Source organism: Callithrix jacchus, chromosome 5 (genome assembly GCF_049354715.1).
Source record: "Callithrix jacchus isolate 240 chromosome 5, calJac240_pri, whole genome shotgun sequence".
NCBI lineage: Eukaryota > Metazoa > Chordata > Mammalia > Primates > Cebidae > Callithrix > Callithrix jacchus.
In genome coordinates this window covers 15,198,836-15,225,809 of record NC_133506.1, presented here as the reverse complement: position 1 = coordinate 15,225,809, position 26,974 = coordinate 15,198,836, and the positions used below count along the sequence as shown (strand labels likewise).

The 26,974-nt window shown below is 38.7% G+C and overlaps 1 protein-coding gene and 1 pseudogene across 1 annotated transcript in view; both read left to right on the top strand.

The window, feature by feature from the left end:
- The window catches only part of TMX4 (thioredoxin related transmembrane protein 4), a 44,101-nt gene extending 20,738 nt beyond the window's left edge, over positions 1 to 23,363 (top strand). The window contains exons 4-8 of the mRNA XM_002747347.7: positions 1,404 to 1,532; positions 4,725 to 4,770; positions 13,093 to 13,194; positions 16,462 to 16,525; positions 18,276 to 23,363. Of these exons, the coding sequence (XP_002747393.3) occupies positions 1,404 to 1,532; positions 4,725 to 4,770; positions 13,093 to 13,194; positions 16,462 to 16,525; positions 18,276 to 18,646 (712 nt within the window). The 3' untranslated portion in view covers positions 18,647 to 23,363. The remainder of the gene's footprint in view (positions 1 to 1,403; positions 1,533 to 4,724; positions 4,771 to 13,092; positions 13,195 to 16,461; positions 16,526 to 18,275) is intronic.
- Positions 16,461 to 18,351, top strand: LOC103792824 (large ribosomal subunit protein eL36 pseudogene; annotated as a pseudogene).
- Positions 23,364 to 26,974: the final 3,611 nt, after the last annotated feature.

Below are 26,974 nucleotides of genomic sequence, written 5' to 3'. Positions count from 1 at the left end.
GAGTCTACGATGACTACCACAGGCCATGTGTAGCTAACTAGTAAAAGCTATCGCAAGATAAGGAGCCATTAGAATAAAAGGAGGTTTGGAAGATAGAGACAGAAATACAAAAGATAGGGTGAATTAACTTTCCCAGCTCCAAATGGAGAAGTCTTGGTACAGTTTGATGTCAGGACTCAGATCTCAGAAGAAAGATCTAGACTGTGCCGGGCCTGGTGGCTGATGCCTGTAATTCCACCACTTTGAGAGGCTGAGGTGGGCGGATCACCTGAGGTCAGGAGTTCAAGATAAGCCTGACTGACAAGGTGAAACCCTGCCTCCACGAAAAATATAAAAATTAGCCAGGTGTGGTGGCACGCACCTGTAATCCCAGCTACTCCAACGGCTGAGGCTGAAGAATCACTTGAACTCGGGAGGTGGAGAGTGCAGTGAGCTGGGATCGCACCATTGCACTACAGCCTGGGCAAGAAGAGTGAAACTTCATCTTGGGGGAAAAAAGAGAAAGATCTAGACTGGAGATATATATTGAGAATTCCTCAGCATTGAAGTAAATAACAATCAAAATATATCTAAAGAGAACATGTATGGTGAGAAGGGAAGCAGGTCAGGAACAGAACCTGGGATTGGCCGACTTTAGGACATCTGCAAAGGAAGACGGTGAGTGAAAGATTTGGAGAAAGGATGCTCAGAGCAGCAGGAAGAAGTCCAGAGAGCTCCTGTCATAAAAGCTAAGCAAAAGGAGGAAGGAAGTGGTGTTCAGCTGTGAGTGAACAATGCTAGCGACAGGTGAAGGAGACAGAAAGCGATATGGCACCTAGGGGTCATTGGAGACCCCCAATATGAGCAGTTTCAAGGGAGTCCTGGGAGCAGAACCCCTGTTGCCCCAAGTAGTGAATGAGACATAAAGAGGAGAAAACAGCAAGCCTAGACTCTTCCCTGGGAGCCCTGATTGCGGCAAGTAGGTGAGAGGGAGACCAGGTTGAAGGGGGACATGAGGTTTTTTGTTGGTGTTTGAAGGGAGGACCATGAATGACATACACTTGAAAATGTGGATGCAATGTTTTAAACTTGGTAACAATGGCTATATTACTATTGTAAGAGAAAAATTAAAGTAAAAATATTGGTAGCAAAAATAATAAAAAATAACTTGGCATATTAAACACTGCCAAGGACTCACATTGTATAGTGATAACATAGAATGTTAACACTTTCAGGTTTGGATTTATCACTTGTAATAAAGCCTATTAATGCTTTCTCATTTCTGTCTGTGTATATTTTTCAGTTGAGTCCATTTAAAATTCAAATGGAGTTCAGATGTATGACCAATAGCTGTTTTAATTTTTATTATCTGTAACATCTGTTGCTTTAATGCATTTGCTTTCTACTTGTTTTCATATTTATAGTGCAAAGGATGGGATATTCCGCCGTTATCGTGGCCCAGGAATCTTCGAAGACCTGCAGAATTATATCTTAGAGAAGAAATGGCAATCAGTTGAGCCTCTAACCGGCTGGAAATCCCCGGCTTCTCTAACGTAACTTGTTAATTTTTTAATGACAAGGTGTTATTAATGAAACAGGAGGTTTTAAGTTAATAGCCTGTGGGCCTCGAAAACCCATGTTTTTCTTCACATTTACTTCCCTATTACCCAGATTATCCGTGGCCATGCTTAGCCCATGCAGTATTTCTGGTTTTGTGACCCACATATGTTTCAGCTGCTTTTTAGTACACTGGGAATTAAGTAGCCAGATTTGGGTGGGTTACAGAAAGCCTCTTTTCTACCTTTGGCATTGAGCCATGATGACTGTTTTTCTCTTTACAAAATATGGTTTGAACATCGTTTATCATTCTTCCTTTTAAGTTATTGATGAGACAGAGGAGTAACTCTTTATTAAATTATAGTTTATGGAGGAATTGCTATTATTTATTATGTGGAAAACAAAACCTGTGGGGTCTTTGGCTGCCTAGCAGAATACCACTGGGGGTAGCTTTTGGCCTTGATGGCAAACTGTATACTTGGTGAGGTAGATTAGGCCAAACCATAACAATTTTTTCCACAGTTGGTTTTAATTTTGAATGGATTGTCATATATATAGATAATTTAATATTAGTATATACAAATGTAAAAAATTTCCCTACTGAAAAGGGAGCAAATTGTGTAATATTTCAGGAATAAATCAGCTTGTGGCATCTATATTAATATTAAGGAAACACATAGCTTGCTCTAAAAACAACTCCCCTCTGGCATTTCATTCTACAACCATTTGAACACTGATTTAGCCAGATACCTTTCTAGGTATTTGACACTGAACAAGACAGACATTCGCCTCAGGTACAGAGAATCATAGTCTGGGTAAGGGTGGATAAAAAACACAACATACTTTACAAAGACAGGGGATAGCTGTGGGGTTATGGACCCACTCTTCTAGGTGGAGGGAGTAGGAGACATTTCCCTGAAGGGAGGTCTCTAGGTGAGATCTGAAGGCTAGAAGGAACTAGCCTAGGTAAAGAGCAGAGGGAAGAGTATTCCCAGGAATGGGTGTGGCATAGGCATAAGCCCCTGTTTGGAAAAGAGCTTGGTATACTTACGGAGCAGAATGGTGACCAGGGTCAAGCATAGTGAAAGGGAGCGTAGGATGAGCTGAGTAAGAGAAACAGGCTGAAGCCCTATCACACAGGGCCCGTGGCCACAGGAAAGAAGTTGGAAGTTATCATACATGCAAGGAGAAGGTGACTCTTAGGAGAGGAGATTGGTGTGGGCAAGAAGGGATGAAGCGAGTCCAGCCTTGGAGTGGTAGCTTGTGTCAGGTGGTGGCAGTGGGGATATGGGAATGGAGAGACTGAGTGTATTTAACATATGCTTTGAAGGCAGGCTTGGCCAAGGTGAAGGAGAAGGATTCATAAGTAAAAGCTTACAAGTTTCTGGTTTGAGTACATGATGGATCTTGATACTAGTTAATGCTTTGGGCAAGAGAAAATTAAGAATTCTGTATAAAACTTGAGTTTGAGATGCAGACTTCAAAGAACTGTCACACTGGCTGCTGTATTCGTCCATTCTTGCATTGCTATAAAGGAATACCTGAGACTGGGTAATTCATAAAGAAAAGATGTTTAATTGGCTCATGGTTCTGCAGGCTGTACAGGAAGGATGATGCTGGCATCTGCTTGGCTTCTGGGGAGGCTTCAGGAAACTTACAATCATGGTGGAAGGCGAAAGGGAAGCACATACATCACATGGCCAGAGTAGGAGCAAGAGAGAAGGGTGGGGGGTACCACACACTGTTAAACAACCGAATCTCATGAGAGCTCACTCACTATCAAGAGAACAGCACCAAGAGGATGGTGCTAAACTGTTCGTGAGAAACCTCCCCCATGAGCCAGTCTCTTTCCACCAGACCCCACCTCCAACTCTAGGGGTTACAATTGAACATGAGATTTGGGTGGGGATACAGATTCAAACCATATCAGGTGCATGGAGATGGGTCCCTAGAAGAATTCAGGAAAACAAAGACAAAACCTGCCCGCAGTTTTGAAGTGAGGGGAACACCTAGAAAGAAGGAAAAAGAGAAGAGTACTTGGAGGTGAGTCGTGGGCCACCCCCAAATTAAGAACCTGTGTTGAGAAGTCAGCAAAAGGAAACTGGAAATGAGTACCAGAGAGACATCATGTAAACCAGGCTCTGCCATTTTCCAGAAACCAAATGAAAGTGTTCAAGAAGAAGGGCGTAGCCTCTTGTGGCCCATGTTACTAAGAGGAGGAGGGAGGTCAAGTCGGAGACATGGACAGTGAATGAAGCATGGTGAGGTCATCATGGCTTTGACAATCAGTGTTCCTGTAGTGGTGACGGTGGAAGCCAGATTTGAATGGATTAAAGATACAGTAAAGAAGAAGACACAGCATGTGTAGAGTACCCTGGAGAAATTTATCTACGAAGCTGGAGGGCCCTATGAGGTTCAGGGATACCAGAACTTAAAGTATATATGTTAAAAAAAAAGTTAGAAGAGAGTAGAGCATGTTTATATGCCAATGAGACTATTCTAGGAGAGAGAGAGAAGTTGCTCGTGCAGGAGGGAAAAATGAGAGAAAGCCAAGTCGTAATAAGACAGAAGGGATAGGATCTGACTGTGATAGGACGGTTAGACTTTCCCTGTCATAACAAGAGAAGGTGGCTGCAGCTGGACACCAGGCTCAGATCTGGTAATGGGAAAGTAGGAGAGATCACATTGGCTTCTGATTTCACAGTGACATAGGAGGAGAGCTTGGAGGAGTGCTTGTTAGCCGAGAGTACATGGGGATGGGAAAATGTGTACGTTTTGAAGAAAAGGAAAAGGAAATGAGCTATTATCTTAGTGAGAGCCTAGAAAATTCTGGACAGTATTAGTGTCCACTTAGGTTTGGGACTATGAGAAGAAAGAACCGTCAGCTGGTTATGTGATGTTTTTTCCCCAGAGACATTCAGCTGCTCAGGGTTGAGATTTTTGCAGGTAGTACAGAAAGGAGAAAGGGCTAAGGAACTGGAATAGATTTGCAGCAGAGTGATTCAAATGATAGCCACTGAATCTAAGCTCTATAAGACCAGTTACGGATCTGGGAGAGGGGAAAATATGTAGCAAGAAGTGGAGGGGAAAGGACCAGTCCTCTTGACCTGATTTTCATTTTGTTTGTTTGTTTGTTTGTTTTCTTAATAGTATATGTGATCAATGTTTCTTCTCTTTATTTTTTTAAGGATGTCTGGAATGGCTGGTCTTTTTAGCATCTCTGGCAAAATATGGGTAAGTCATCTTAAATAAAACATTTATATTTGCAGAGATGTTGTTAAGAATAAAAATACAGCTTTTAAGCAATAGGAAAATAAATATTTATAAGTAAATTTATAATTTCACTTTTTTTCTTAAGCCATGCAGCTACTCTCATGTGGGCTTCCCAGTGGTAATGTCTTTATGTAGAAGGGCATAATCTGTGTCAAAGTCTTATTTTCTTAGATCAGTGATGGAGTCTTTGATCCAAGCAAAAGGGCTTATGTGATTTTATTTTGTCTTAAATTCGCATTGGCATATCTCCCTACATAGGAAAGATTATCTAAGCCTGAAAGTAGTTATGTGTGTCAGGGATTAGCAAACTCTAGCCTCTGGATAGGCTGCCTGTTTTGTAAATAAAGTTTTACTGGAACACAGATACATTTATTCCTTACCTATTGTCTGTGACTGCTTTCATGCTACAATGGTAGAGTAAATAGTTGTGACAGAGACACACAGAGTTGTGGCTCACAAGCCCGAAATATTTACAGTCTGGCCTTTAAGTAGTAGACCCCTACTATATGCGATTGTATAATTTCTCTGAGTCATTTCAGCGGGTTAGAACTGTGTTTCAGGTTGAATTGTTGAAATATTATACAATCTTGAATATGCCCATTACCTCTTACTCTCCTTCTCTGTAGGGGAGGACTAAGTCCAACCAGATTTAACAGAACTGCTGTAGAATTAAATATAGCTCAAAATATTTCAAAAAATCTCAGAAGTGAGTCTCTCTATGTATGTCTTTTCTATGCTATGATTGTAGGTTATGGTGCCGTGTTTGGAAGGTAATATTCAAAGAGTTTGTGAAGACTCTTTTTCTGTGTCTCATACACATTCATATATGTTGAAAGACATTTGAGAAAAACCTTTTGTTTTCCACTTTCTCAGTTATATTTATATTCTGCCTTGTGAGGTAGAATACCTATGGGGTTTTTTTGGTTGTTTATTTTTTTTACAACAGAGGCTAATTAAAGACTTGGTTTCAGTCTTTCAGGTTAAAATTTAACTTTTTTGACATTTGTTTATCACAATAAACAGTAACTAATATTTCCTGCTCTCCAGATAGTTTTAGTTTCATGTGGTTTCCTTTTGCTGCTTTCTTAACATTGGTGAGAACTTAAATCGAGGGCTGAGAATTATGAATTGCACACTGGGAATTGAAAAGATTCTGCCTTTTGCAGTATGTCGATATTAAAGATTGACAAAATCATGTAGCCTGCTAGCTGTCTGAGCCGTGTAGCATTATACTATCTAATTCAACAGAAGAATTGTAATGGATGGTTGTTAGGCAGCACTGACTGAAATTTTAGCACCAAATCTATGATAAGTGCAGAACAATAGAATGTGTTCTGCACATTAAGAAGAGCTTAGATGGAAGCTGATTATGGCCTTCATTGATTGTAAAAGAGAAGTTTTACTTTTAAAGACAGTAGCAGGGAAGATACATACTCTGACCTCATATAGCTTGTCATTTGTAGCCTAGATAAACAAGAGTTTAAATAAGGAGTTACAGTTTTTCTTTTTTTCTTTTTTTTTTGAGATGGAGTCTCGCTCTTGTTACCCAGGCTGGAGTGCGATGGCGCGATCTCGGCTCACCGCAACCTCCGCCTCCTGGGTTCAGGCAATTCTCCTGCCTCAGCCTCCCGAGTAGCTGGGATTACAGGCACACGCCACCATGCCCAGCTAATTTTTTGTAATTTTAGTAGAGACGGGGTTTCACCATGTTGACCAGGATGGTCTCGATCTCTTGACCTCGTGATCCACCCGCCTCGGCCTCCCAAAGTGCTGGGATTACAGGCTTGAGCCACTGCGCCCGGCCAGAATTTTTCATTATGTCATGCAGATGATTACAATGTGTAACACTTAGAGTGTGTCAAGGCCAGGAGTGGATGTTTTATCTTTGTACACACAGTGCCCAACTATGGGAAACACAGATGTACTCTGTGGATGCATTAAACTGGAGAGAAAGAGCCATTTGGAGAATAGAATTTGATCCATGTCTGAATAACTAATGAATATGTTCTTAACGGTTGAGAAGTAGAATATATATGTTGTATAAATGTATATTTATAATTTCTTTCCAGATATATTTCTGAAAGGAACCAAAAATGAAAATTTTATAAAATAAATTAAAATTTGGCACACAAATAATTACATTTTATAATTGTAAAATGTAGAATGTAAAATGTACAATTATACAATTTTATAATTCTAAAATAGTTTTATCTAGTATTAATACCATGTTTTATCTTTTTTTATAAGCATTTGCATGGAATAATTTTTTCATTTTCAACCTTTTTATTACGTTTTAAGTAAATCTTATAAAAAGTAGATAACAATAAATAATTATTCTAACTGATGAATTTAATCCATTTTTATTTATTGGGATCACAAAAACATTTATCCCGATGTGAGAGAGAGAGAGAGAGAGAGAGAGGAGAGAGAGTGTGTGTCAGTGTGTGTGTGTGTGTGTGTGTGTGTGTGTGTAGGGGAATGGAAGAGATTTGTACATAAAAGAGCGCAAATGGCACGGTATTAGATTATTTTGATCTCCCTGTGTGTGTGTATACATTGCCTTAATAATTTGTGAAATCTGATAGTACCCTCCATATCAACATGTAGCCTCCCCAAGCCTCTTGCCAACTTTGGTAATAGAAGTAAGTCCCCATCCTTTTATCAAACCTCTAGGTAGGCCTCTTGCCACTTGTATTTCTAGAATTTGGCTCTTATCCTCTTATTTACAAGGCATATAATCTCTGACCTAAAGAGACCCAGTCCTTTAGGCTATGCATCAGGTCTCTGGTTCCCACTTCCACCTCCACTTATGGTCTTGCCTTGCTGTCCTTAGAGAGCCACTTAGTCAGTCCTCCCAGTTGACTGCCCTGCCTGCTCAGTTAGCTCATTCAGCTGACTCTTTCTTTAGCTGGAGTTCCTCAAATCAATGTTGAATGTATAATTGTGGCAAACTTAATTGTCTTTTAACTCACGTCTAGATCATATGAAACTGCACTGCAAATATGTTAATAATGAACAGAAGAAACACTGTACATAGTGAGACAGAGATGGGGTTGGAAAGTGGAACCAAAAAAGTATAAAGTCTCAGAGAAAGATTAAAAAGATGGAAGAAGGAAAGATGTAGAATGGCTAATGCCAGTGAGACAAGATTGTTTATGCCTATCCATAGTCTCTTTATCCTATTGAAATATCTGGATACATGTACAGATAGAAATCAGTCTTTTCTCAGCAACAGTCTTCCCTGGATAGGCAGCTGATTAGATTTAAGTATTTATATAGGGAAGATAAAACAGTATATTGTGATGTTTATTGGAGTTTTTGTATGTATATAGGAAAATGCCTAGAGAGAAATCAACAGTTTTCTTGATATTGGAATTAAGAACAATTTTTAAAAACCTTTTTTCTATAACTTCTATTTTTTCTGTAATGAGAAAATAAAAACAATGTATTTAGAAGATCAGCGCCTATTGAACTAGTGATTAGAAAATATCTAGAAGATCAGAGATCTATGCAGAAAATCAGAGCCTACTGAACTCTATTGATTTCTTAGGAGGCTTGAGTTTCTTTCTGCCTTTGAAGTAAAGCCAGCTTGCTCAGTCTGACATTCTGGAGATAAAAGCTGTTCCTCAAGACTCTGGGATCCCCTGGTGATGAGACACTTACTTACATGGCCGAATTCCTATCAACTCGGGAGGTGCTTTGGTTTGCATTTGACCTTCTTAATTTTATACCAAACTCCCCTGTGTTCTTGCTTGAGTAAACCCTGGAGGTGAGAAAATCCCTTGAATAGTATTATGAGGCAATTCCTGTGAGCTTCCTGCTGTTACCCTGAATCTCAGGGATCCTCCATATGTCATTTGTACCACAATGTGGACCCGAGGAGATGATCTCCAGTGTTATTTCCATCGCTAAATTTAAATTGTCTTTTTAATTCAGTCATGATAGCATTCACCTGCCTATTTTAATTTTTATATAAACTCACAAGTAATTACCACATTAGCTATAATATCTATCCTCGTGGATAGTCTCGACATTTTACCCATCTCGCATACAGATGGAGTCACTGAGGCCTGGGAGATGGGACAGTTAGAGGAGTTTCTCAGAAAGTTGACGTCTTCAAAGGACAAAATTGATTTTGATTTTGTATTATAGTAGCAATATAAAATTTCTTTAAATTTGTATACAACTTAAAGTGAGTAAGTAAAAAATGTTAATACTCTAATGGATGGTACAAAGCGAGGTGGATATCATGAAAGCAATGTGCAGAAGATTGAACTTCAGGAAGCATCACTGACAAATCAAATAGGATTAGAAGTCCTTTGGTTTTGTGTCCGTGGCACATGTGTGGAGAGAGACCGTCCAGTCTTGTCTTCCCTCCTTTCACAGTTGGCTACAGTGCTACAGAGAGGCACTATCCTTCTCTTCCAGAAACACATCATTGTTTCCCACCTTGTGTGTAGGTCCCTGAATCTTTTTTTTTTTTTTTTTCCTGCCATGGACTTGTTCCTAGAACCCTTTGAGTGCTTAGTGCAGAATCTGGTACCTAGTTATGTGCTTGATTATTGCTTTTTGTTAGTTATACTTATTAATCATCATTGTCTTTATTATTTTACTTTTCCCTTCTCTTTATAGGCAACATGGAATACTTTTGTTAAATTTTTAGCCAATGCTGATAGCAGGCTTAAGATAGGGTTCTGCTGTAGTCACTCAGCATATAGGTTGAGCATCCCCAAATCCAAAAATTCAAAATCCAAGACGCTCCAGAATCTGAAACTGAGCACCAACATGACAATTAAAGGAAATGCTCACTGAAGCATCTTGAATTTCAGGTTTTTGGATTTGTGATGCTCAACTGGTAAGTGTAATGTAAAAATCTGATAAAACCAGAAATCTGAAGCATGTCCAGTCCCAAGCATTTGGGATAAGGGATTCTCAACCTGTATATACTTTTGCTAACTAGGTTTAGCATTTAACTGTATTTAAAGCATTATTTTATTGGATTTGGTGAATCTCTGCTCTTCACGGAGGTAATACAGGATGTAACTTCCCTCTCCTAAATGTTACTGTTGTTTTGAGAGGATGTAGGCATATGGCGAATTTTAGCTAAAATAAGATGTGCTACATCCTTGGGAGGACAATCTGTGCATTGGATGCTACCTTCCCTTTTTATTATAACAACATGACAGAGGACTTAAGGCTTTATTTAAAGTATCTGATTATCAGAATTAAAAGCCATGAACATTTAGACTAGAGAATAATAAAGTATATTTTACTTGAAAACATTCTTCTGTGATTTACATAGCATGCCTCTTCTCAATGTTTTTTTTTTTTCTCATATAAAAATGTTTAGAATGTTTTGTAGAATGTTACAGTGAGCTAGTGGTGCACATCTATAAGGTACCTCCCAAAGATCCTACGAGAGGCTTCAGGCTATGTTTTGTTACAAGTGCTGTGAGCTGAAGCATGAAAGAAGTGAACCCTTGGCCATCATTGAAGAGTCTTTCCTAGCTGCCTTCTTCCAGGGAAGATATTTTGGGGATTCTGATATGTGTCTGAAAGAGATAAAGGACTTGTTCCAGAGCTCCTCAGAATATATCCGATGACACAGGTGAACTCTAAATCCAAAGGCTGTCTGTCCTTCAGGGCCACTCCAGGTTTGAATGAGACTCTGTAACACTGGGCTGGATGACTGAGCAGGATTTAATTCAACCTGCAGTAGTTTAGGCTTTCAGAGGGAGTGCTTTGCCTTTCTGAGGAGGGAAGGCTCTACCTCAGATGCATGGAGGCCTTGGCCTACCTGTCTTCCCTAAGTCTATCTGACCACTGATTAGAATGCTCTTCTCATTTATTCTGTTGTAATGATGTTTTGTTTTGTCTTCTCACTCAAATACATATGTAGCCAAAAGTTAGCTCTAACTTAATCATGCACTGTGACAATATAAGGTATCACGCCCATCAGAATTTTAGTGCATTTTCAGTGAACAGAATAAGATACTTTCTTATTCATCTAGTACAATAGTATAAGGTATCATGCCCATCAGGTAACATTTTTGTGCATTTTCAGTGAAGAGCATGGGATATTTCCTTGAGGTAAGCACATATAATATTGAACAAGGATCAGTATTTTCCATTAAGTGAAAACTGTCACTTTGGTAATTAAAAAAACAGAAACACAATAATCTAAAACTGAATTGGATTTGATTTAATAAGCTATTCCTTTGGAAATATATATAAAGCAAAACTTCAAGGACATGGTACCTAACACTTATGAGGGGTTTTAAAGCCATTGTAGACTCAGACAAAGGAAACAGATAAAGATTTATGTCTGTAGATGTGAAGGTACAACGTGATTAATGAATCTTTAGTAATAATGACCCAAAAGACCAGAAGATGGCAGAGTTTCTCCAAGAAACTCAAATCCCTTTACAGAGGAAGTTGATACAAGCAAATTAAAGTGCAGCTTATTAAAATAAGCGGATTTCTTGAAAGTACTAAGTGTTTGAGTCAGAATGCAATGCCTCAAAAGCAAATGGTTTAATGAAATTAAAAAATAATTTAGAAAGTTTCTTGAGAGTTGCATTTATCATTTATTTTGCAGACAGGGCATAAGATACAGCACACAAGGACTTAAAAATTGCACATTATTTGTCCTGACCATACAAGTAAGATAAATCAGCAGCTACTTATAAAGCATGTTCTAAAATACATTCATGGGTTGGCACAAAGGCAGATTGACTTTTACCATTTTCTAATGCATTGGTATATTTCAGAGTTTAATCCTGATGATGGTACTGAGTCCCTGAGAAAAGCATAAGTTGAATACATAATATTTTCTAAAGTAGGAAACTGTACAATAAATTTTAAAACCTCCATTGAAAAGAGTTTGAATGAAACGATGTTTTGATATCTCAAATACACCCTTTGCTTGCTGAGTTGTAAAATACTAAGTTACTCTTAATAAACAATTGTCCTGGCTAAACACACACTGATGGCCAGTGACATCAACAGAGGACAGATGCCAGCTTTACAAATTGAGAGTGTGTTTGCATTCCTATGAATAGTTCAGGTATTTGATGCATCTTTTCCTTATTCAACAAATACTGATTGAACACTTTGATTCCACGTGTCAGTGTTTAAAATACTTGATGAGTCTTTAGCTCTATCTCTTTTGCTGAATAAGAAATTGTAGAGAGATATTTCAGGTTATGCTAGATAACAAGCATTTTTCTTTATTTATCATTCCAAATTAAGCCAGAATAAAATATGTTATTTAATTACATTAACGTAAACTAAGAAACCAATGGGAGTGATTTCAAATTTGAGAAATATGAAATTAAAATAGAAACTTGGACTCATTTTCATCAACCTTACTGGTTCTAGGCAAGTCATTGTCATTACCTCTGCTTGCTGATGATATTTGGAGCCATTTCATCCTGTGCCCAGTAATTGCTTGAATTTTAGTTAATGGCCATTTTTGAAGCTGTCAGGATCTTAAACAAATGACCAAATCATTGTGAGGAAGCATGGCTTCCACAAGTCTACATCTAAGTAGGCTTTGACTTTAAAATAGCAAGTTCATATCTGTTAATCTCTGTATGATTTAGCATGTAAGTAATTTCTAGCTATGATTATGTCCCTTCACTCCTTTTTAAAGTATTTGTCATCAAATAATCTTAGGGAACAGTGAGCATGAAGGAATGTACACTATTCAAAGGTTGCTGAAATCTAATTTGCTCATAATAAATTAACCAGAAAAAAACTGTTTCTTCTGTCTACTGTTACATTATATGTTTTCTGGTAAATTACTAAACTTTGAAAGGATGCATAGATATAGAGCAATGAGAGTCTGATTAGAAAAAAGAGGTATGGAACCATTTTAAATGGTTGATGTTCTGTAAGTAGAATTTAGTTTTACTGAAAAGTCAATAAAGGCTGAAAAAGTTTAATTTTTTTATGAATGCCCTATTATAAGTAAACATTGAGATGTATATAATTATTAGGGGAGGAGGGCCAAAAGCATCCATCATGATGGAAGAAAGGACTGTCAAAATGATCCTACCAGAATTCTATCCAGATTATGAACTCTAAGCAAGTATAACTTTTTTAGTAATGATCTTTTTACTCTCAGTTTTCCAATATTATAAAATTGATGTGTTCTCTAAGAATCATTTAGATAGGTAAACCTTTGTGGGAATCTATGGATGTAGAAACACCAGCTAGAGAAGGAGATTCAAATATTTTTGGTTCTCTTAAAAATAAATGCTTTTTTCTTTCTAATTACAGCATCTTCACAACTATTTCACAGTGACCCTTGGAATTCCTGCTTGGTGTTCTTACATCTTTTTCGTCGTAGCCACCTTGGTTTTTGGCCTTTTCATGGGTCTGGTAAGAGATAATAACAAACTTTTTTCTGTCTTTAAGGTAAAATGGATTTCATGTACAACTAAAAGGCAGCCAAGAAAGAAAAAGCACATAAAATATAGTGTTTTATGTAATCTAAGTAGTTAAATAGCATTTGCTTGTTTGAGACTGCTTTCAATGGTAATGTGAGATATAATTGAAAATTTATTAAATTCTTATCCCCAATCCTATTCCTTAAATATTTTGGAGTCACTGCCTAGAGTATAGACAGTGATACAAATAAAAGAGAGACCCTATTTGAATTGATAGTTTCTAAGACAACAAAGTCAGCTGTGGTTTCACATATGGCCCACTTAATTAGAACACTGGAGTGATAAGGCCAGTGTTTTGAATTTGTTCCTTGGGTAGATGTAACATTTTTGTTTTTTTTTTATCCTCCAATTGAGCTAATCCTGACCAGCTGCTTATTCATGCATACACTCTGGTTTTCCTGAGATAGAGTTTGTAAGATAATGTAGTTTAAACAACACAGTTATTTTTTGGGCATGAAAATCAGTGCCCAGTATATATCTGTGCATTTTCTCCCCAGTGTTTCAGGCAAGAGTTGAATAATAAATTTATTTATCTAACTGTATAGCCAACTATAAATGTTTAGCATGTTGTATTCTTTGTTATTTTTTCTTTCTCTTAACTACCCTAATCTTGATTAGTTTGATTTCATTTTAAACCCTAATTAAGCCAAAAAGTTTTTAAAACCTTTATAATGTATACTAATCACATAGTTCCTATACACTATAATGGGAATAATTGATGATTACTGAAAATTTATGTAAGAGAACAGACTCTAAGGTAAGATTATCTTAAAGTCTATCCTAATATTTTATAATGAATTTTGTTTGTTTAGCAAGTTCCTTTTTAAAATAAGCTTAAAATGTTAACAATTGACTTATTGTAAGTCATAACCACCCCCAAGGAGCCAATGAGGCTCGATTTGACTTTTCCATGAACATACCTAATTCAAATCATGGCTTATCTTTAAGACTCGGCTCCTGATGTTAACTTCAGGGGTGGGAATGAGACTTACTTAGATACCTGTATGTGTCCTTCAATAGGTCCTGGGTATGTTCTGTTCTGTTGCATTAATCTTTTTGCTAATTAACATGTCCCCATTGCCCGGGTCTAAAGAGAATCGACACTGGTTATAAATAGAATGTCATTGTGCTTCTCCCATCTGTTGTCTAGTTGCTAGATTTTTCTAGCAGTGTATTTTGGGGCTACATAGGGTGAGGTTCTTGTAGGGGGAACAGAATGAGGTCCCAGGAGAATCAATTATGGAGTTATACGGAATGTAGGTTGTATGTGAACCTGTTGGAAATCTAGTGAAAATGCTTAATGCTTAGAGGTTTAGAATATTATTTTGATGTTGACTTTAAGTTCATGAAATTGAGTCGGGCCTGCCTGCCTATGCCTTAGATTCTTTTGGGAGCCTAGATTCAAATAATTAGTGCAGAAGGGTTATTGGAGCCTTGGCCTGAAGAAAGGAGAGAGTTGATTCTAGCCTGTTCAACTGATTAAGTGAGATAGACTGTCCTTTCTTAATAAGAAGTTGGGAAAATGACTTCATTTAATAAAATAATTTCAAAGCATAAGAATCCTAAATTTAAAAAGATTCATACATTTATTGTTAATAAGTTTCCAAAAAATAAACACATATCTGTGTTCAAAGTGCCTATTTTAGGTTGTTCATAGTGGGTCAGGCCTGTAATCCTGGCACTCTGGGAGGCTGAGGCAGATGGATCATTTAAGCCTAGGAGTTTGAGACCAGCCTGGGTAACATAGTAAAACACTGTCTCTAGAAAAAAATACAGAAATTAACCTGGCATAGTGGCACACACCTGTAGTCCCAGCTACTCAGGAGGCTGAGGATCACTCGAGCCCAGGAGTTCAAGGCTGCGGTGAGCTGTGATATTGCCACTGTACTCCAGCCTGGGTGACAGAGGTAGACCCTATCTCCCAAAAAAATAAATTAATAAAAATAAAAACAATACATACATACACACACAAACAAACAGAACGCCTTTTCTGTAACTGTAAAGTGTAAACACACAACAGCTAGAATGTTTGCCTTTAGTAACCTTTAATTTCTTACGTACTTTTCAGCTTCTTTTTGTGAGAGTTATATAATTTGAAACATCTGCATTCTTATCCCATTTTAAATCATCTATTCCAGAGTGACATTTTTGTTAACTTCTAGGATGATAGAGAATCGTTTCTCAGTTGTTGACATATCTTGGCCACATGGAGAATATTTATGTAGATGCCAGTGTAAAGGGATGGTACTGAGGGACAAAGCTGCCTGAGGCTGACTCTGAATGGCCCAGACTCCTTAAGGGATGACATTCCTGTTGGGAAGCTAGGATCTAAAGTTTTTTTTTTTTTTTGGTAACTTCACCAACTCAGTCAAAATTAAGTGAGTAAGTTAGATAGACAAAACCTGAGATAAAATTGTTGGGTATACCATTTTCCAGAATAGAAGAATAGGATAAATTAAGGTGAGGGATATGGTAATTACCCTGATTTGATCATTATGCTATGTATACATGCATTCAAACATCACATTGTACCCCGTCAGTATATATAGTTACTTTGTGTCAATTATAAATAAAAAAAGAAAAGTCAGAAAAAAAATTATGTCCTGGAATAGCCAGTAAACATATAACTCTCACTTTAATATGTAAGGTTTTCAAACCTGAATCGGTTCAGATGGAATGCTTTTTCTCTTTGTTGTTCAAATTGATTTAATGCCTTAGAGTTTATTGTTCTCCAACCCACCAAGCCTTCCTGTATCTCATTGCCCCACCTCCTGGGTCTCCTCAGTTTATTGTTCAGGGCTTTCTCTGGATCTGAAATGTTCTTCCACTCATTCAGGGGTTACCCACTGGTGAAGGGCAGCGTATATATAGAGTGGTTTGGTTGTCCAGAATATGTATTTAAAAAGACTTGGTTCATAGTGTCTATCTTCTTATACCTGCTTGATTCATCTATTTATAGTGGGTTCTCTGTAGACTTTTGACTTTGTGACCACTGTTCTAAATTAGTATTTTCCTGTATTATGTCACATTTGAAAACTAGGAAATTCTTAATTATATCCTTGTCTCTTGTGAAGACTTTTGACTACCTGCTAATTAATAGTCTAAGAATATCTGATTGTAGAAGCAAGGCCTAATTTTGAGTCCCTTTGGTAATAAATGTCCTATCTCTTCACTGTAAAATCACTTTTTCCCCCTCCAGGTCTTGGTGGTAATATCAGAATGTTTCTATGTGCCATTTCCAAGGCATTTATCTGAGCATTCTGGTAAGTATGATAAGCTCTGGTGACATAGAGTGTTTTGGGAATTCTGTGATGTGCCCTTTTGTGCACATAGTGGGTTTTTTCTCTGATTTGCTAGGTTGCCAAATTATCACTACCAAATTTCTTAAAATATGTTTTCTAGGTAGATTTAAACAAAAATTATTTTTCTCCTTCTCTTAAATTAGGAAATATTTAATTTTGGTAAATGCTTTTTCTTTTTAAGTGTGTGCTCTTCATTAATCAGTGTCATATTTTCCTTTAACTAGAACTAGAAGTGAAGAAGGGTAATTTAGTATATATTGAGTCTGCTCTCTGCCACTAACTTTCCTAAGTCCTTTAAAAGCAGGCTTCCCAAATCCTTGCACTGCTCCACACTGCTTCTGAGGCCACGGGGTCCTGGATTTGCATGTTTTTATTCCAGACTATTTTTGAGACTGCATAAAGATGTTCACAAGGCTTTGTAATTGTTGAATTTTATGTAGGAGTTTAAGCTCGTGTTTCTTTTTAGTTCTTGAAGTTTTTGAGGTTTTGAGACTTTCATTGATAATTAGAAAATAGTTCCTTGTGGCGTCGGCCCTTCCACCACGGTCGCCATTGGAGAGTAGCAGCCATGGCTCTTCGCTATCCCATGGCCATGGGCCTTAACAAGGGCCACAAGGTAACCAAGAACGTGAGCAAGCCCAGGCACAGCCGCTGCCGCGGGCATCTGACCAAACACACCAAGTTCATGCAGGACATGATCCGGGAGGTGTGTCGCTTTGCCCCGTACGAGTGGCACGCCATGGAGTTACTGAAGGTCTCCAAGGACAAATGGGCCCTCAAGTTCATCAAGAAAAGGGTAGGGACACACATCTGCACCAAGAGGAAGCGGGAGGAGCTGAGCAATGCCCTGGCTGCCATGTGAAAAGCCACTGCCAAGAAAGACTGAGCCCCCTCCCCTGCGCTCTCCCTGAAATTAACAGCTCCACCCAAGCCTTGGCTCTGTTGCTGTCCTGGGGTGGGGGTGGGGTCCTTCAAGCATCTGTTGGTGCCCACTAAGCCATGCCATGAATCAAAGCCCTGGCCGACCCACCCACCCACCCTTCCTGGGACAGTAAGCAAGGAGGCTCCATACCGGAAATTACTTTAATGATTAAATAGTTCCTGTGCCACACTGATTAAAAAATAATAATAATAGAAACCCAATATCAAGCAGTTTAGGGAAAAAAATCTGAATTTATTAGCTCACATAACTGAAAAGCCCAGCGATGTTCTAGCTTCAAGCACAGCCCAAGTGATGTTAGGTTTTTCTTTCTATGTGGCTTATTCATAAGAGAAGTTGACAGTCCGTGCTCGTTTTCTCTGTTTAAAAATCCCTGAAGAAGGAGAGACTTTTCCTCTTGAGTCTGGCCCAGAACTCCTGGGGAGTCCTTTGAGTGGCTCAGCTTTTCACATTTCCGAACCAATCACCATGACCAATAGGGTCACTGAGCCTTCTACAAGACACAAAATACAGAGCGTAAAGGATACTTTGCTCTTGCTGCCCACATGCCCTGCTGAAGTCATTATGGTCCATGAAATCTCTAGAGACAGATGGAGAAGCCCTAAATGAGACTAGGATGCCAACCAGAGAATCTATCCTGTGTGACCATAGCTTCAAGATAGAAAAAACTGTCACGTTCCCTCTGTTTTTATTTCACAGCTAAACATACTCATTTGATTACTAAATTACAGTTGTTTATTCAGAGGATATTCCTCTTTCTTCCCTCCACAGAGCAGAATCAGAGGTCAGAGGAGGCTCATAGGGCTGGACAGTTGCAGGATGCAGAGGACGACAAAGATGATTCAAATGAAGAAGAAAACAAAGACAGCCTTGTAGATGATGAGGAAGAGAAAGAGGACCTTGGCGATGAGGATGAAGCCGAGGAAGAAGAGGAGGAGGACAACCTGGCTGCTGGTGTGGATGAAGACAGAAGTGAGGCCAATGACCAGGGGCCTCCAGGAGAGGACAGTGCGACCCAGGAGGAACTAGAGCCTGAGGAGACTGAAGAAGCCATCTCTGAGCAGCCCTGCCCAGCTGACACAGAGGTGGTGGAAGACTCCTTGAGGCAGCGTAAAAGTCAGCATGCTGATAAGGGACTGTAGATTTAATGATGTGTTTTCAAGAATACAGACCAAAACAATGTCAGCTTCCCTCTGGCCTGCAGTTTGAACCAAATCCTTAATTTCTCCCGAATGAGCAAGCTTCTCTCTTAAAAGATGCTCTCTAGTCATTTGGTCTCATGGCAGTAAGCCTCACTTATACTAAGAAGAGTCAGGTGTGACAATCAGGATATAGAAAAACAAACGTAGTGTTGGGATCTGTTTGGGGGCTGGGATGGGAACAAGTTCATTTACTTGGTGGTGAGAAAGTCTTGACCAGAGGAGGCTACTTCCAGCCCTAAATAGCACCTTCTACAGACAAGGCTGCAGGCCGAGAGAAATAAAGCAAAGCAGGAGCCTTGGATCCTGAGCATCCTCAAAGTGTAGCGTAGAAGCCTTACTTCCTTTTCTTGTGTAAAGGATTTGTTTTTGTCAAATTGCAAGAAACATCAGGCACTACAGTGCATGAACACTCTTTTACAATTAGCAGTTGAGAAGGCCTTCGGTATAGAAAGGAGCTCAGAAGTCATTGCAGCCCTCTGACTCTCCTGTGTCATGTTTTATTTCTTACCTTTAATTTTTCCAACTTTTCCACCATGGGGGTTCAGGCTCTCCACACTCTTCACAATTATCTCTTGGTTAGAGGACACGGATAGCAACCAGGTTTACATGTACTGTGTTGCTTATTCTGACCTATGGGTTTAGGTAATCAGTAACCATAACCCATGAAGCCATGACCACCAAACATCTCAAATGAAATATTGTAGCCATCAGAGATTCAAAGGGAAGTAAGGATTTTACAAGACATTAAAAAAAATTGTTTGGCCAAAATATAATGTTTATATTTTTTTGAGTTTCCTTAACAATATTCTTTTTCAAGCCAGAATCCTCTAAGTCTTGCTAGTACAAGGTGGTCTTGTGAAGAAAAGTTAAATACTGTTTTGTTTTGTTTTCATCTCAAGGGGTTCCCTGGGTCTTGAACTACTTTAATAATAACTAAAAAGCCACTTCTGGTTTTCCTCCAGTGTTGTGCTTTTGGTGAAAGAATTAATGAACTTCAGTATCTGAAAGTGAAAGATTTGATTTCGTTTCCGTCTTCTTTAATCTTCCAAAGAATTATATCTTTGCAAATCTCTCAATACTCAATCTACTGTAAGTACCCAGGGAGCCTAATTTCTTTTAAAAAAAATCTGTCCATTTATTTTTCTCTTACCTGATTTTTGTGTTAGAATAAATTCCTGAAATTAGACTCCAAGCATATGAACGATGCCTAAAGTTGATTCTATGCCCCTTGGATCCAGACAGCATAATGAGTACAGGTTTATGAAACTCTGAAAGTTTCTGTTGCATTTAAAAAGGAACATGCGGTATATTTCTCTCTGGCTGTTTAGATAACCCTTTCCTTGTATTAACTGCGAGCACAGGGCTCACTGGTCGGGGAGGTTCTGAAACTCCCTGCCCTCCTGTGGCTGAATGAAGGTGTTGCAGACTTGCACAAAGGAGGTTATTTTTCTGACAGCATCAATTTTTGGAGATGATTACTTTTCATCTTTCCAATTCAATTACTTGACAGTCTCCTTCCCTAGTATGGTAAAGTTTAAGAGTCACCAGTAATTGTGCTTTTCAGACAGTGGTGCAGCTTCAAGATTGAGGCTATCACCCAGCTGATGGGCTTGGAGAAACTTGCAATGTCCTGCCCATTTCCTGCCCCCTTAGTCACTGCCCATTTCCTGCCCCTTTAGTCACTGCCCATTTCCTGCCCCTTTGGTCGCTGACACATCTTCACCCAAAGTGCCATGGTTCTGATGGTGGCAGTTCCATCTCCCTGACACCAGGAATCTTTTCTGGATCAGAGCAGAGCTGGGCCTGCCTGTCCTCCTGTCACTGGATTTCTTTCTCTTATAATAATCAGCTGAAACAGAGTTTCCAAAGAACAGTAAACTCAGGTTCACAGGTATTATGGAATAAGAATGGTTTTATAGTTTGGCTTTTCTATATAATGCCTCCCACTCAAACTGAAATATTCAGTTTTTTTAGTGGAGTATTTGACTAGAGGGGAGGGGAGGGAAGGCAGAAATACAGTCTACCCTGGCTTTTATAAATGTAAAGCTAATTTCCAACCAGACCCCAAATAGTACAGGTTGAACATTCCTGATCCACCAATCCAAAACTCCAAATGCTCCAAAATCTTGAACTTTTTGAGTTCCAACATTATGTCAGAAGTGGAAAATTTTAAACCTGACCTTATTTGACAGGTCGCAGTGCAATCAAAACTTTGTTCCAGGCACAAGATTATTAAAAATATTGTATATAATTACCTTCAAGCTATGTTGTATAAGGTCTGTGTAAAACATAATAGGATTTTGTGTTTAGATGTGGGTCTTACTCCCAAGATATCTCTCATACATACAAAAATCCCCAAATCCAGAAAAATTTGAAAGACTTCTGGTCCCACACATTTTGGACAAGGGATATTTGATCTATATCTAATTATATAATAGGACAATTTTTTTTTTTTTTTAGATGGATTTTCGCTCTTGCCGCCCAGGCTGCAATGGCCCAATCTCAGCTTGCTGCAACCTCCTCTTCCCTAGTTCAAGCAATTCTCCTGGCTCAGCCTCCAAAGTAGCTGGGATTACAGGCATGTGCAGCCATGCCTGGCTAATTTTTGTACTTTTAGTAGAGATGGGGTTTTGTCATGTTGGTCAGACTAGTCTTGAACTCCTGACCTCAGGTTATCCTCCTGCCTCGGCCTCCCAAAATGTTTGGATTACAGGTGTGAGCCACTGTGCCCGGCAGAAAATGTATTTTCTTTCTCAGGAATACTTTTAAAAAGACTGAAGGGCGAGGAAAAAAAAACATCCTGGAGAAGAGAACCCTTTAAAACTTTAAATATTTATCTGTGGGAACGATTTTTCCTGATTTTCCCTTTTTTAACATCATGCCAAAGATGGATTTTTTTTTGCCAGATGGCCTGATAAGTACATAACTAATGTATTTCCACTTAAGACTTTAGGTTTGTTTTGAATACTTAATATAAACTAAAGGAGGAAAGTCAACCTAAAATAATTTAAACTTAAAATTATATGAACAATTCAATAAGACATTGTGGATTTTTTCTATAGATAATATATTTGATGCAGAACTTGAGTATATGGAAACATGATTTTGATTTTTAAAATCTAAAAAAAAAATAAAATCATGCTTCCCTCTATTGCAATATCAGTTATTTAGTCACAGAGCAGGGTATGTTTTCATTGATTAGAAGGAAAGTTTGAAACTTCTGATTACCTTTATGTTGGTTTCTCTTATTATTTATCTCTTGCTAGATCTGCTAAACCAACCCAGCCTGCTCAGCGATCCCATATTAAAGCAACGTATAGGCAATCCACATCTTTCTTTCCCTTTGAAGTATAGCTATTGGATGGGATGAGGGACAGGGCCTGGCACTGCGTGGGCACATGCTTACAAGCTCATCTTGTGCATAGAATCCCTGCCTGTTAATCACGGACCTCTTTATACATTCAACATAACCACTGTCGTAGAAAATAGATAAGCTTCAGCTGGGTTGGCTTTCGATAGTGGAAAAAGCCACAAGTTTACTTTTTATGGCCAAAATTCCTTGTTGACAACTGTGATATTCTGATATGATTTGGAAATATGTATGTGTACAGAACCTGCCTCCTGTAAAAGCACCTTTGAGATAGATGATGAAAGTCATTTTTAAGGCAAATACTTACCATGTGACGTTTTGTTAACAAGTGCATCAGTAGTAGAGCTGGTATGTTGTTTTACAGGATGGAAACATTGAAGAGTCCAGAGAAAAATAAATTTTAAAGAACTTGGAAAACATAAGGTAAACATGAGATTTCAGCATAAAATCTTTGGTATGAAGTGAGAGAGAGAAGAGGGAGGCTGGTGCTCTTGCTCCTAATGATAGGCTGTGTCCTTCTTCTTGGTGTTGGCAGTATTAATTCTGTCAGTATTATAAATGCGTGGTTGACATATCTTGTCAGATGTACCAACATTATCGAAAGTATTCATGTTAGTCTCATATGCCAACAGAAAAGTTCTTCCTTATGTAATATCTCTTTACCTCAGTCCTACGTTTTGATTCTCTGGAGGAGATTTTAGCTTGTCTTCAAAAGCCAAATGTGAAGTCACTAAGCCTGGTGAACCTGATGGGGCAACTTTTTGAACAGCTTTTCTGGAAGGAGGAGCTTCAGTTGAAAGGCTTTTGATCACTTCAGCCCGGGACATGGCCTTCAGATGGCTCATTCTCAGTAAAGCTTTATGTAGACTGTGACACTGTATATGTGTGACTCATAAAACTTTGATGCATTTCTGAAGTAGTTTATTCATATTTGTTATTAGACAGCTTCTTTGTGGAGATGCAACTTTTTTACTAAAAACATTGCTTACTTGTAATGCAATGCATCATAAATAGGTTATGTATATTCTTTGTATTAGTCTTAGCCTAATGAACTTAATTATGTTTCTTTCTGTATTCTCTGCCTCCTCAAGTAGCGTCTGCAGCAATTGGAATGAGAAATCCAGATATGCGTTTCAAGTAGTACGTTGCCTGAATCACAAATCACTTGATCACAATATTGTACATAATTCTTGATCCTATTTGTTGCATTTTATTGTAAATTCCCATTTGCATCAAAACCTAATGATCGTGATTAATAAGTAAAAACAAATGGTGTATTGCTTTTCATACAAGTATTTTCACAAAAGCCATTTACCTAGGCAGCAAAAAATATTAATTTGTTAAAAAAATTTTCCTTTGTGTCCATCCTCCATCTAGTCTGTTCATTCATTCCTTCTCTTTCTCCCTTCCTGACTTGGTGAAACTCAGACCCCGTGCCCTTTAGTTGCTCTGGAAAGTACACAAAACCAAGGCTGGATCCAAAGATCCAAGGCCTCTCCAGCCAGTGTGGTGCCTTTAGAAACCTCTGGGGTCTCCCTCTATCCTGAGGTCTTGGGGTAGCCAGATGGTATGGGATGCTACTCCTCCAAGACACTGGATTGACCTTGTCTTTGGGGCTTTCAGAAAACTCCCTTCTACACCTAACACTCCCTACCACTTTAGTGGAAAGCATCAAGGAGGGAAGGTGGGTCCTTGAAACACCCTCAGAGACTGAAACAATGGAGATTTGATGTTTGTCCTTTGTAAGACGGTGGCGGGGGGTGTGTGTAGTAAGAAGACAGTTACTTAACTTGCATGCCACCAAGGTCCTCCCTCAGAGATAGTGGCTCAGAATGCTTATTTGCCTATACAGAGAGAGGACTGTCATGCTGTGTCTGCCTAGAGGACTTGGGTTATTCATCCTTGCCTGCAGCAAAACTTGCAGCTTTCAAGCCAACAACACTGAATTACAAATTTAACCCCCTGCTTTGCTGTAGTCTGGAATGCTCATTGAAACATATTTCATAATAATAGGAATTCTTTCTTAGAGCATTTCGGCTTCTTGAGATTGATAACTGTATTATGATGGTCCATGCTGTGCTAACAGACCCCCAAATTGTATAGCTGATTCACATTGTCCAGGGCAGGTAAGGTGGCTGTGCTCCATGCAGGTTTTTCCGTGGTTTTTCTGGGCCTCAAGGTCAAGGGAGGCTTTGCTGTTTAACATGTGACTGCTAAAGTGGCGGTGATCATTTTCATCCCCATCAGTCAGAAGGAGTAAGAGATAGAGGAACATTGCTGAGAGGTTTTAGCAAGGCTGCAACACATGCGTCACTTAGATTCATATTTCCTGTGAGAGGACTTAGTCGCAGGGTCATACCTAACTGAAAGGAAGACTTGGATGTGTAATCTTGCTGTGTACTTAAGAAAACAGGGAACTTTGAGAGGTAGCTATCTCTTGCCACAGTGACTTTTTCTTGCCCACCTTTGTAAGCTCAGGACCTTTTATAGAGTAAGCTCCTGGGAAATGGTATGAATGCACACATGGCAGGAGAGGACAGAATACATACGGCCCCAGTGCTGGGTGTCTTCCTGCTGGACTTCACCATTGTGGGCCTTCAAGATACCAGAGTTTTCAAACCAAGAATTGTGATTTCATGGAGTTTGTATTTTACTCGGGAAGGTGAATATTAGCAGGAAAAGAGTTACAAGTGGAAAAGTTAACAAATGCTATATGAGTTTATAAAAAGGAAACTGACCTAGGCTGAGGGTGTATATAGTATGTGTGACCAACAGGGCAACATTAGGGGCTGCGGAGGCTAAGGTGGTATGGGACCCCTTGGGTATACACAACCTTTAAGCAGCATGTGTGAAAATAGAGGAGAGCTTTTATCTCAAAGAGAATGTCTACTAAGTCATCATGGTAGATTCTTGCCCTCTTTTTATTTTTATGAGGGAGTGATGGAGGCACAGTTTCTCACTAATCTTTGCATGAACTTTTTCTCATTTGAATATCTTTGATATCCCAATCGGTAGGCTGAGCACAGTGGCTCACGCCTGTAATCCTAGCACTTTGAAAGGCTAAGGTGGTTGGATCACTTGAGCTCAGGAGTTTGAGATGAGCATGAGCAACATGATGTCACACCATCGCTACAAGGGATACAAAAATAAGCCAGGTGTAGTAGTGCATGCCTGTAGTCCCAGCTACTCGAGAAGTTGAGGTGAGAGGATTACCTGAGTCCAGGGAGTTTGAGGCTGCAGTGAGCCATGATCATGTCACTGTACACCAGCCTGAGTGACAGGGCAAGAACCTATGTCAAAAAAAAAAAAAAAAAAAGTAGTGACCTAAAAAAGCAGCCCATGACTATTCTTGGGGGTAGAACTGCCTCATTCATAATATGTAAACAAAATGGTGCTTTAGGGCTAAACCGAAGTCAGGGAGGTCTTTGTGTATAATGTACCATAAAGGGTTTTATGACCAGATAATTTTTAAATTGGTGACCTTTAATGGGCTAATCAGGTGACTCTCCAAAGAGAAGTTTCGTTTCTAGCTTTTCCAAAACTTATTTGAAAAGTGCTATTAGGAAATAGATCATTCGAAAATCATCCCACTACAAAAACTAGAAATGCTAGTTAAAATACCTTTTTAATTATAGAACTGAGCTCAAAAGAAGTAAGAAAAATTCACAAGGCCAAAAACCAAGAGGTCAAGAAATATGACCTGGAACTGCCACCAGTGATGGTAGAGTAGCTACTGCCTTAGGTAAGCAGAGAGAGTACATTTTATTGTCCATATAGGTATAGGATACAAACCTTTGACTATAGCAAGTTAGAAAGCTGGAGCTGAAACTTCATAAAATTCCCAGCTCCATCCTTGGTGAAATAAAAAATCTCACTGGCACATAGAAACTTCAAGAAAGCTCTTCTGTCTTGGCCTGGTCTATGTGTTGAAAAATAATAGACTTCCCTAAGAAATCACAATCAATGGTTTGACGTTACACAACTTAGAGTTTGAATTTACAGTAGCTCCATATTCTCAAAAGGACCTACAACAAAACAATTATCATAAAAAGGCTAATGGGGTTTGGCAGGGTGTATACATGGTGGGCGGGAGTGGAGGTGGGGGAGGGTATATATACCAGCAGAAGCAAGCACTGAGCTGCTCTTGAAAACACCCTTTGTCTGGCTTAAAGATTCACATAGACAAAGTCTTGCTTAAGATAAACTCATAATTCAAAATTACAAATCACACAAGGAAACTATTAGCAAGGTGAGACTTGCTGAAATACTTGGGATAAAATTAAATAGAAGCTTTAAATTAAAAAAATTAAACAACTAAAGCAGAGCACAAAGAATTAGGCACTTTTTCCCCTCAAAATAATGTATTTTAGGTTCATCCATCTTGCATGTATCAGCAGTTCAATACTTTTTATTGGTGTGTAGTATAAATATATAATATATTGCTTATACATTCCACTATTGACAGACATATAGAAAGTTTCTAGTTCTTAACTTGTCTTTTGAATATTTTGATTGTAAGACATTCCCTGGAATATTTTACTGATACTCTTTGGGAGAAATGCCAGAATGTTAGAAATATATTCCTCGGGATTTTCCAAGATTTGTTCTTGTAGCACCAAAAGGCAACATATAATACTCTAGCAAGGAGCAGATGTTTGAGAACATAAACACTAGAACAAGCCTTCCGGGAGTTGAACCCCAGGTCTGCCACTTGCCAGTGGTGTGAACTTCAGTAAGTTATCCAACTTCTCTGTGCCTCATATTTACAATGGGGATAATAAAAGACTTCAACATCCATTAATGAAGGTCTAGACAATTTTAACCACCCCTCCCAATGAAGACAGCTAGGAAAGCTACTTTAAAAATATATGCATTGCTACACATGTCTAATATATATA